This window comes from Ptychodera flava, chromosome 7 (assembly GCF_041260155.1).
Source record: "Ptychodera flava strain L36383 chromosome 7, AS_Pfla_20210202, whole genome shotgun sequence".
Classification (NCBI taxonomy): domain Eukaryota; kingdom Metazoa; phylum Hemichordata; class Enteropneusta; family Ptychoderidae; genus Ptychodera; species Ptychodera flava.
Window position 1 is genome coordinate 26,152,281 of NC_091934.1, and position 12,995 is coordinate 26,165,275.

A 12,995-nucleotide genomic window follows, 5' to 3' on the forward strand; every position below is an offset into this window, starting at 1 on the left:
GCGCCGGTCGGCAACGGTCGGCAACACACATGCCTGTGACCGTGGATTCTAGTGCGTAAAAATAATCAATGAAAATAAAATACCCATTCATATAAACAGTTGGTTCGAAAAAAAAATCAGTTCTAGCTCATTTTTAGCTACTATAGACTATAGTCTATAGAAGCTATTGGGATGGGTATCCGTCCGGCGTCCGTCGTCAGTCTGTATGTATGTATGTATGTATGTCCGTTTGTGAGGCGTCCGTCCACTCAAATATCTTGAGAACCGCAGTACTTACTGATTTGATATTTGTTGTGTAGATGAAAAATATGATTTTGAGAAACATTTTTTTAATTTTTTGATATTGTTGAAAATAGGCAAATTAATGCCAAAAAAGGTGTTTTTGGTTAAAAATCTTCTTCTTCATAACCGCTGGTCAACAGCTTTGTTATTTGGTATACAGGTCCCTAGGGATAACCCAACTTAGATTTGTTCAAATTGTGATGAAATATGCAAATGTGTATTTTTAAGGAATTTTTTTGTCATTTTTGGTCAAAGTTTGACTTACATTGTATGGAATTCTTGTACTGTATAAACCCTATCAATTCACCCAGAAAAGAATAATTAATATGATTTTAAATAATTGAATTAATTAGGAAATCATCAAAGCCAAAATAAATTTAGTGTGGAATTATCAGAAAGTTCAACTTTTTTTGACAGTTCATAGTGAATTGAGGATTAAAACATGTAAAGGCAACTTTCCTGAATCCCAACTTTGATATATTCTGAACCACCATTTATGTTATCTAAAAGAAATTGCTCATAATAGTTTGTCATGATAGGGTGGTCAAATAAATAGAGATAGAGAAAGTTCTAATTTCCATTTATGGTTGACTTGGTAAGGATAAAATAAGATTACTTTTTGAGGAAAAAAATAGAGTGGTCAATTATAAGAGTGGTCAAAGTGATAGGGTTTTTATGGTAAAGCTCTGCTGTAAGATTCCTCATGTGCTATTTATAGCAATTATGCAATCTGTGTAAACAGTGCAATGAAAGTGTAACATGATTCCTTATAATGCTTTTGATGACCTTGAACTTCTTAAGTTTCAAACATTTGTCTCTTCAGTGTGCTTTCTCTGAGTACGTACAGTCTCAACTTATTCAAAGAACTTACTTACAATGTTAATTTGAAAGTTAAAATGTGCTTGGTTAATAGGATGAAATACTGATATTAAAAGATAACCAGCTCAAGATTCTTTATAACCTGACAGATATGCTGTTTTTTTATGACGTAAATCTTGATTTAAGCAAGTCTTGTTTACTTTAATTAGAATGTAATTAACTCTCGTTTATTTGCTATTATAGACTAATATAGTCTGATGAAATATGCAAATCTGTATTTTTACGGAATTTTTTTCCATTTTTGGTCAGGCCATCCTGAAATGAGCTATCAAAGATATCCACCTTCTTCATCAATACATGTGTCACAAAAGGTTATTCTCTACATAACACAGCAGAGCTCTGTCAACTGTTGAGTCGCTTGTTTTTTCAAAACCGCCGGTCAGACAGCTTTAATATTTGGTTTACATGTCCCTAGGATGACCTTAGTGGGATAATTTCATACAATTAGGAAATACTTAATTTTGTATCCATGTCTATAGTAGCTTCAGGGACTTTGGCCCTATGTTTTAAAATTAATATAGATAATGTGTCGGTATTGCTCTGAGAATAAGAAGATCATACTCGTAGTGAAGTGGCAGCCAGTGCGGCGGCGGAAAACTGGCTTGCCAGTCTCATGAACTTCGAAGCGTCGACCAAAATCACATCTTTTCGCCGCCTTTCTCTCACAAATTCAGCGAAATTGAAGTTTCTCATACATAAACTAAATGTATTGTTGGGCTTTCTTCGGGAAAAAATATTCCATCGGCAAGGTGGCAGTGGCCGACGACGCCACTTTTCTTTTTGACGCCATCGTTAAAAATGACCTAAGATGACCTTCATACAGGTCAAACCAATTACACTGCTCGTAACAAAGGCAATACCACGTGCGCGTCCATCAGCCAATCACACTATTTAACAAATAAAAGATCGGGCTCAAAAAGCCAAAAAGTGGGTATTTAGAAACTGTTTTGTGTTTGTGCAGTTCCATGCGGGTAAAGGGCTCGCAAAACTGTTAATCGTACGTGTGCCGTCTAACAGTTGGCAGTGCAATCCCGAATCTAGTAGCTGGGAAAAAATGCAAAACAGCCGGGTTATTTACCCGGCACCCGGCTTCTAAGGACAACACTGTGGTGTCACTTGTATATTTTGGCATAAATTGTGAAACTGTATTCATATCAAGAGGGTTGTTCACATAAGCAGACTACAATGTGTAAAATATGATTTCATTTATCATCATTGTAATTTATTAATAATCATAATTATCATATGATTGGGTTTCCAGACAGTATTTACACAAAGTAGACGACCTTGTTTGTAAAAAAGTTTTAATATTCTGTTACATTGATATTAATAATTTATTAATATTCATAATCATATTTTATGATAATAGGAAAAATCATCCCAAATAATGCTTAATCGACCTGTGATTGAAGTTGAGAAGACTTATTTTTATAAAAATGTATGTTTATGATCAAAAAAGTCATGCATGCGCAGCACGACAACCACTGCACTTTTAATTGCTAATTGCATATTTGATGAACTTTCAAAGTTAGTGTTATATGTCCAGAAATGCTGCATGAAACTTGATGCAACATGGCACAGATGTAAATCTTTTGGTAGTTTAATAGTGTGCATAGATATTTTGATAGAACCCCACGACCAGTGAGTGCAAGCGCGCTGTACTAGTTGTAATTGCATTCGTGCTACGGTGTATACGGCGGCAGTCCTTTCACTCGCGAAGTGAGTGAAAGGACAATCAATCAATCAATCAGAAGAATTTATAGAGCGCCAGTATCCACTACGAAGTAGTGTTCAATGGCGCTGTACAAAGATATGGCAAGGTGTCAGTAGGCTCTTTTGAAGAGATGGGTCTTGATGCTCTTCTTGAAATTGTCCAGACTGGAAGACTGCCGTATTTCTAAGGGTAAATTATTCCAGTTAAGTGGAGCAGCACGCGAGAAGGCACGTTCACACATAAGTTTTCAGTCTGCATTGTGGAACATGAAGAAGATCCTTGTCATTTGACCGGAGAGTACGGGATATAGGTTTACGGTGGATTAAGTCTGATATATATGTTGGAGTGCTGTCATGAAGTGCCTGTAGGTGATGAGTAGAGTCTTGTACTGGATTCTGAAGACAACTGGTAACCAATGGAGATTTATAAGAACAGGTGTGATATGTTTGAATTTCCTGGTACTTTGACACTATTCTAGCTGCAGTGTTCTGGGCATGCTGAAGTGGTAAGATGTCTTTGGCAGGTAGTCCGTATAATAATGAGTTGCAATAATCGAGTTTTGTGGTAATGAGGGCATGAACAAGCATTTTGCAGGCTTCATCGGTAAGATAGTGGCGGATGCGACCTATTGTGCGAAGGTGGTGATAGATGGATCTGCAGGTCAAGGCTATGTGGTGTTGTAGACTGTGCTGGTCGTCAAAAGTAACGCCAATATTGCGGGCTGATTTTGCGAGTTGAATGCAGGAGGATCCAATGTCTATGTGGTCGATGGGACGAGGCAGGCGGTTGAACTGTGACCGGATAAACAGGACTTCTGTCTTGCTGTCATTGAGTTGCAGATTGTTTGTTTCATCCAGGTTTTGATTTCTTGAAGGACAGCCAAATACACTGCAGCACGAGTGCAAATACCGCTGGTATGGTGCGCTTGCACTCACAGGTCATTCGGTTCTGTTATTATTACATATGCTTTATATTTTATTTGCATCATTCTGCGAGAGAATTGAAGATTAGTCATGCGTACTACTTGATCCTTTACTGTAAGCTCGACCCTGCGGAGTTAAATAACATTGACATCACTGTAATGAGGCACAGAAGCAGCTTTCATTTTTCATCGGTCAACGCCGCCACACCCTCTAATTGATTGGCTTAACTATTGTTTACTTGTTTATCAAGGATGACTTCAGAGGAACGTCGAGACTTGTGAGGTAGAATATAACTTTACATATGCAATAGATAGTCAAAGGAAGAGACTTTGCACATTTTGAGCGTGAAATTCTTCTTAATCTATACAAATAACACTCCAAAGATTTTTACAGGAATTTTAAGAGTAAGATATGATACTTGCAACAAATATTGATCTGATATATATCTAATTATACTTAGAAGCATTTGGCAGTGTCAAGTTAAAAAATAGCTCATTTGCATATTTTATGAAGTTTTGTAATTAGTCATATAACTCCGATATAACTTCACCAAATGTGATGAAATCTGCTGCAGATACTGATCTGACTGATATCTAACTGTAGTGTAAAGCATTTAGTAGTGTAAAATTAATTAAGGGTTCATTTGCATATTTAATGAACTTTGTAATTAGTGATATTACTCTAAAATTACAGCGTTAAATTTGATGAAACTTGCTACAGATGTTGATCTGATAAATATCCAATTGTACTGAGAAGCATTGAGCAGTGTCAAGTTAATAATTAGCTCATTTGCATATTTCATGAAGTCATATAACTTCGAAATAACTGCATCAAACGTCATGAAAACTGCTGCATATACTGATCTGAGAGATATCTGTGTTGTAAAGCATTTAGTAGTGTAAAGTTAATTAAGGGTTCATTTGCATGTTTAATAAACTTTGTAATTAGGTATATAACTCTTAAATTACGGCACCAAATTTTGTGAAACGTGCTACAGAAATTGATTTGATAAATATTTAATTGTGCTATGAATCATTGAACAGTGTCAAGTTAATTTAGGGTTTATTTGCATATTTAATGATCTTTGTAATTAGTGACATTACTCTAAAATTACAGCACTAAATTAAATAAAACGTGCTACAAATGTTGATCTGATGGATATCTAATTGTCCCATGAAGCATTGAGCAGTGTCAAGTTAATTAACAGCTCATTTGCATATTAAATAAAGTTTTGTAATTAGTGATTAAACTCTGAGAGTACTGTGCGAAGTTGAAAAACCTGCTACATATAGTGATAACATATATCTTATTGTTCTGTGAAGGGTACTACTATTAATGGACCTGTTGTAAAACACGTGAGCATATTCAGTTCATATCTGGATTTCTTTTACAAAATGTCTTTTCAATCAAAGGTCTTGTGAAATACCACACAGGTTGTCTTGCTTGGAGATTAGCTTTGCACATTCGAGGGATATTCATGAGCAATTCTTTTATCATTCGGTAACTCCAATATTGCTATACATACATACCATTTGTTGTACTTTTATAGGTGTCTCAGAATGCATCAATGATTAAAAGATCATTATAAGCACACAATACCAAGGGTACAACCTATTCCCTGGTGTGATTGGCATAACGTTAAAATGCCTGATGTCCACACTACACTTGAGTTGGAGATACGATATGGAGAATTCAGGTACAATCTGAATCCAAATCTGTATTTTGAGATGATTGTAGTGAAGCTACTAGTAGGTTTTGCTGTATTCCATTTGATCGTTTGATCTACCTCCTTGCCCTTTGATAACTTACTGGTATTACCATTTCAGCATGACACCGTAACATTGCAAGCCACCTATTGATAAATCTTTGCAACTGCCTATCTACTACTTGAACACTTGAAAATAAATTTATCAATTTTTAGTTAGGGCTATATCAACCAGAGGAGAGTGTTCATCTGATAAGTATTGCCAATGTTGCAGTGTGATATTTTCCTATCAGTCAGCACGACATTATGACCTTCTCTCTTTCAGACCAATCCAGCTCGAAGAAGTCTTTGCAAAGAACTTTGGTGCACAAATACATCCACGTCGCATCTTGATCAGAGGAGACCCAGGAATAGGGAAAAGCACTCTCTGTCGTAAGTTGGCATATGACTGGGCTGTAGGCGCTACATACATGCAACAAAGAGACTTTCGAGTTGTATTTTTGATTGAAGTTAGGCAACTTCAGGGCTCGATTAAGGATGCAATATTTGAACAGCTGTTGCCATCTGATCTACCAGAGCAGTCTAAGAAAGACCTGTGGTTATATGTTCAACAAAACCAACGTCGGGTAGCTATAATTTTAGATGGGATTGACGAGTTAGATTCTAAGATAGAAACAGACATAATGGGTCTGTTACATTGTCGTATATTGAAGTATGCACCAGTGCTTGTCACATCTAGGCCTGACCCACATGGGCGAAAATCACCTAATGCCTATGACAGATTCATCGTGAATAAAGGATACACTCTGGAAAATGCCATATCTTTTGTACACAAATATTTCAAGCCCCTTGAACAGGAAACTGACTACATACAGCTGGTAGAAGGTATTCAAATGTCTCCATACCTTCGTGATCTAGCAACAAATCCACTTAATACATTCTCCTATGCATTATTTGGCAAGACAACAAAGCTATGCCAAAGACAAGGTGTGAACTGTATGATCTCTTAGAATACAGCATTACCATACGCTTTTGTGAAAAGAACAATATTGAAATGACTGGTAGCACCATAACAAAATGCTGTGAGACCTATTTAAAAGGAATTTCTGAAATTGCTTTCTCTGGTATACAAGACAAAAAGTGTAGGTTTGTGGTAGGGGACGTCATGGGAAAATATGAGAATAGCATGTTTTACAAAATGGGATTTATGACTGAAGAATTGACAACAGCCAAGATCATTCCAGTCGGATATCTTATCTTTCCCCATAATTCAATCCAGAAAGATTTGCAGCCAAGCATTTGGTGAGCCTCCCTTTGGAAGAGAGGAGACATTACTTGAAAGACTTCAGTTGTCGGTCTCAATGTTATAATGTTCTTGTGTTTGCCAGTGGTTTCATGAAACATAAGAGTGAGGACTTGTGCTTTCTCGTGCAGTCTGTCCATGACCACGAATGTAAGATGAGCTCCCATTTGGCGGGGAGTTTCAGTTTCCAAGATTCATTGGTTCTGTCCTCAAACTCTTCTTTCTGTAGTACAGAAGAAGAAGAGAATAGCAACAATGCAGAGCAGAATGTAAATGAAGGGATTTGTCTTATATTGGAGTGTCTTTATGAATCAGAATGTAATGCAACATTAGCAAAACAATTAACTACTTTCATTGGAGAAAGCATTTCCATACACCTATCTGAATCAAGTCTGCCCACTGTTTACAGCTTTAGTGCTGTACTGCAGCAGGAAACCTGCTCTTTTAAGGTCTTAAGAATCGTCATGGATGAGAAATGTAAATCCAAGTGGGGAATTATTTTTACAGGTTTGTTGAGGAACAGGAGCGTACACACTTTGGTCATAGAGGGGTGTCTCTTTGAGGGAGTGAGTCAGGTCTTGAGGCAGAATGAAAGTCTACAAAATGTGACTCTGAAGATAAACAAATATACCGAGGATTCAGTGATTATGGGCATTGTTGATAGAAATAAAAACAGTGCAATAAAATGCCTGAATCTGGATGTGTGTGTGATTTTGGATATAAATGTAACTAAAATATTGCAGGATTTGTTGGTCGCTGGTGTTGTTGATAACCTGAATCTGGTCGTCTGGTGTTGTGCGGGCCAACGTGGTGGAATAATAAGCAACGACGTAATGGAACCACTGTCTTATGGTATCAAAAGATCACAAGAAAATCTCAAGACATTAACAGTCACCGTTGCTGGCCCAGAAGCTGAAGCTATTGGACGTTTAATTCCTATATGCAAGGCACTTGCCAATAGCACCAGTTTGCAGAAGTTCACAGCAAAATATACTGATCACCTTCCTCTCAGCCTTGGTTGTAATGATCTGGTAAATGTCGACAGAGACGAGGACTGTATGCCCCGCAAATTAGTTCTCAGTCTTGGTGATTTGTATGTACCTTTAGCAGAAGAATTATCAAAATATGTGAAACTATCTAAAATCCAGAGTATGTGTCTATCAAACTTGGCACTTAAAAGCCAACATGGTGAACTTCTAGGTGAAGGTCTTCAGAAATGTCAGAGTCTTACAGAGTTAGAAATCTCTGGAAGTGATCTTGGAGATCATGGTGTTGTCAGTGTCTGTAGTTCTCTCATTGGGAAACCCCTCAAGGTGCTCAACCTGAGGGATAACGGGTTCAGAGATGATGGTTTGAATGCTGTGATAGATTTTTGGTTTGAGGACCCTTGGCTTGAAGTTCTTGATATTTCAGACAATGTTTTTACAGAAAGTAGTATCGAGATTTTTGGTGCGGTTGTAAAATCTATGAAAGCTTTGAGAAAGCTTGGGATTTTCCATTTCCAGTTTCATCGTTATCAGCCAAAAAGTTTACGATCGGCAAGTCGAGCATCAGGGATAGAGAGTCTGTGCCGCATTGACCATGGTTGTTGTCGTACTGTTTTAAGAATGAAAGATGCTTTTCATACCTGGTGGCTTAGTATTAACACTAGCAGAGCAGGCCCCAGCCAAAGGTCATTGACACGCCATTATGTTGCCGCAGAAGTCAAAGACAGTTTTGGTAATAGCATTGATGATGGTGGTGGTGATGGTGATGATGATGAGTGGTTTGATTGTCAAGGCTAAAGTGTAAATTTTAACATTGAATTTCACGAGATACGAACAAGCTGGCAAAGAAACTAATCCCAATCACCATGAACCCATGGTAGGTTCATGCTCTCTCTATAACAGGAGCCTAATAGGGTCAGTAAACTGACCAATGGGATAGATTTACTCTGTTCTCCCATTTAAATATCTGATATTTCTGGTAAAGTCAGCTATTTGCTACCAACGGTTACCTCTTCCTTTACTTGACACTTGTATAGCACACTTTGTCAACTTGACCACAAACTGCTATTGTCAGTCCACAGACATTCAGCGATGGCCAAACATGTTGATCTTTTGGATCTGTCAACATCATGACATATACAGTACTTATGGAGTGAAAAAGTCACATCTTTGTTTGAAAAATCAGAGATTGAAAAGGGGGAATGGGAAAAATTCAACCCTTTGGTCATTTTGCCACCCCTGTGATCCAATCAATAACACTATTCAGGTCTTGTAATGATAAAAGTGATGAGCTTTATAGAGAAAGAAGTCTAATTCTCATCGATAATTGCCATTCAATATGATATACGTCAACCCAAATTGGTGATATGTTCAAATTTGTATGTCTAACTTTCAAGGTTCTGAACAATATTGCACCAAGCAATTTGAAAGAGTTCTGAAACATACGTACTCGAAGGTGCACTCATTTTACACCAGCCAATACACAATGGATTATTTCATGGTTGCAGATCGTTTTCTCCTAGAGCCGCACAACTGCGGAATAGGCTTCCGCCAGAAATCCTGTGGTGTTAAAATTTTAATATTGTTAAAATTTCATGTAAAAATACACCTTTATAAAGAAAGTTGTAATTTTTAACTGTGAATGTTGTTTTTTCATAAATGTGTCAGTGCTGTAGGCCTACAATACCTTGAGATGTCATTTGATATGGCGTTTTTTTTAGAAATAGATACTATCTATTACATATCAGGAAACACTTACATAAATGTATCCTTTGATAGTGGTGATTTGGTTTTTAGATGATTAAAAGCACTGGATGCATGCGTTCAATTTAAATATCCTATGTGAATAAATACGAAAGTCGTCCCTTCTCTTTAATACATGTATAGTTTTATAACCACAAAATATTCATGCGAGAAATGTGGTACACACTAAATGAACATTAGGTGTCAATGGTGCTGTTCAAAATATTGCATCCTACATGTATTATTAAAATGTATATGTTAAAAATAATTTTGCAAACTGATTTATCTTACGCTGAGATGATTTTGCACACCCTGGAAAGATGAGCATTCCCTGTTCAAAGGTGTATCAGGGGCTCCTTGTCAATGCATGTATGGCTATTATGACACGAATGAAAAGTTTTGTGAAATAATCCACTTAGCCTATAACTTTTAAGTTCTCTACCTTTTCAGTTCGCATTGAGTGACCTTGAAATCATTCGAACAAACCCAAGAAAGTTTTCATAATAGCCACAAACATTGTAAGGAAGAAACTTGTTCATTTGTTAAAACTTGGTGTCGCTCCTACAATCACAGGACAAGCAGTCTTTCTATAAGTGTACTTACATGTACCCAAACATTGATGAATGGAGAGCTTCATACATTTTTGTCGAATTTAATGCAGTAGCAGATTGAACTTTTCCACATTGATGTAATTACAAAATCGCAATGAGCAACATTTACAAATTTCTCTTGTTTTCTCTGTTTTTAAGATTATTGTACATAGACAAATGCGTCATTTAATATATTTTCATTAAAAGGATATGTAAAGCAAAACATTCTTGTTGTAACTCTGTTTATACCTCCTTAAGCCATCCCTTCATATTATACAAATTCTAATGATATGCAATCCGATCACGGAATTTAAGAAATTTATGCAAAGTTGTTTACCAAGGTGTATTTTGCAATTTTAAGTAGTGAATGTCAGTCACCTTGATCAAGCTGATTTCAAAAGTAATTATTCCATGTTTGCGATGCTTTCCCTATAAATCCCTTCAATAGACCCCCTCCCTTCACAACAGGGATTCAATAAGTTAAGGCCTGACTTGTTTTGGCATGGTTCTCATCAACATCATTGATACGATATTAGCATAACAAGCTACACACGATCTTATTTTTGAAAGATTGATATTTCTCAGTATCTGTCTTGCCAATATTGATAGTTGAAGAACTCTTATTGGCGTAAATTGCAAGTCTTAAAGCAGTTCACTTAAAGCAACCGCATGTATTCCTCTTTGGTTTTACTCCATGCCTTCACTTCCAAACAGCAGCAGCAGGCACTGCATGGTGACTGGAGGGGGACCAGTCTTATCATCATTGAGCAGATATTTGACCAGGAGGACAGCGCCACCTGAAGTTAACATAGATTGGAAAAAGTCACCACTCTTGTTTTGCCATTGGCTGAGCTTCATTGTAATCGGCATTTTTTTCTGGACAGCAAAGTGGCTTCACATTGCCAAGTATTAAGATTATAAAACCCATGATGACGACATTTCCACTTGGGGATCTAAATCCATGGTCATGCAGTCCACTGTTTGCCAACTGACGATTCAAATGGATTCTTGTTTGAAAACTTTAGCATGACAGTTGCGCTGACCTTCCGCAATAGATATTGCATCCATGACCATTTTACAAATCTGCAATGTCTCAACTTGGCAATTAAATGCGTGCAAGGTACAACTGTTCACAGACAGTGTCTTTTCTCTTTCTCGGTCCCTGGCACCTGAGATACAGACTAAAATTCAAGAAATACCAGCATACTTTCAGGCCCCTCATAGTCCGTTTTCATAACATCCATTGTAAGAGCAACTTTGCCTTCTGAATGCAAGACCAAGTATCAAAGATATCACAAGGTAATCTTAGAAAGCTGGCTGAGTGCAATACTCCGATCAGCCGTGGCACTCTGAGATGGGTGTACCACACTTCTACAACTTAATGACATAATGTGGTGATTTACCTTTTTTATTTGCAAGCAGAGAAGACTTCAACAGTATGATAATTTAACTTTCAATGTAAATGTTTCTATTTTGGAAATAAATGAATGTGCAAAAAAGTGTGTTTTTTCAGTTTGATGAATATCATAATTTTGTAATAATGGTTGATGAATAGCTAAATTCTTAACAAGAAAGCAGCTCATCATAACATAGGACGGGAGCATCATACGAGTTTGTTGTGCAGGTTCACCTACGGACATTTCATAGTCTAGTTGGCTGTCCCATTTCCAGCACTGGCGCTGTGCACAAAAAGAGTGCTGTACGCGTCGTTCTGTGAGTGGCTGTCATTGGTGAGCTACAGTTTCATTGGTAGTGTCTTGAGAATGCAAGATCCTAACTCTGTTGTACTTGCATATCAGAGGCTGTGCATGTAAGTCGTACTTTCCATGTTTTACTATCTCAAATGGACATGATGGATATGTTTACCTGTCTAAAACATGCTACAGTCTTTGACCTTACCAGTGTCATCGTCTCCAGGGCAGCAATTTTGAAACTGTGCAATTCAATAGAGAGTGAGACATCAAATACTAAAATCTTGGCAAACTTTGCTGTCACATACCAGACCCTTTTCTTGAGCATGGCATGCCCAGCAGCAGAAATGGGAAAGGAATCCGGATTAAGCCTGTCTCAGAGCGCCACCGCGTACTACTGCTTGATATTAGGCCGAGTGCATCCGAGAGTCAATCAAGTTGAGCGCATTTTCGCATACTATCAATGACGTCACTTGCTTCCATGAAACTGTCACCCTGTAGCACAGTTACTTGAGTGCTGCAATTCCGCTCTGCAACTACACAATGTTTGTATCTGCATCAAAGTTTCCTGCTATTTTCAGTCCAACGTGCTTTGTTGACAACCTGTCAGCTGTGATATTGACCCACTTTCAATCCTTTCTTTTAACCAGAGTGCTATCATAAAGGAAGTGTAGTCACCCAAGTTATCAGTCACATTGGCAAGTCTACAAGCTAAACAAAATAACTGTAGTCATATAACTATATCAAAGTATTTTCATAATTTATTCAGTATCTTAGGCCACCGGCCTTTCATACAATAGGTTGAAAAATAGATATACAGACAAGTATGGTGGGGCTTCATGTGAAAGAACTACTATGGAAATTGTACAGAGATAAACGTGAAGAAAGTCAAGTTTTCTCTAAAAGGCTACCCTTAGTTTGAAACTATAATAAATAAACTTTGCCAGGTTTAATATGGTATGAGTATTTTCCGAGCTTAAAAGGCTAGAGTATTTCGTCAGTGATGGTTGATCATAAAAGAATGGTGAGAGGAATTTTTCCTTAATTCCTTGTAAACTGGACAAATTAAACAGAAATGAAATTCTGTTTCAACTTGTTGCAAATCACACAACTGACATAATCTGTTTTCTCTTGGCAAACCTTCAAAACGTCCACTCTCTATTAGTAGGTTATGATTCG

General features: G+C 37.2%; 1 protein-coding gene across 1 annotated transcript; it reads left to right on the forward strand.

Moving 5' to 3' along the window:
• Positions 1 to 5,441: 5,441 nt before the first annotated feature.
• Positions 5,442 to 6,513, forward strand: LOC139136405 (nucleotide-binding oligomerization domain-containing protein 2-like). The gene is made up of 2 exons (XM_070704129.1): positions 5,442 to 5,494; positions 5,829 to 6,513. The coding sequence occupies exons 1-2, from the start codon at positions 5,442 to 5,444 to the stop codon at positions 6,511 to 6,513; spliced, it is 738 nt and encodes a 245-aa protein (XP_070560230.1).
• The last annotated feature ends 6,482 nt before the right edge of the window (positions 6,514 to 12,995 follow it).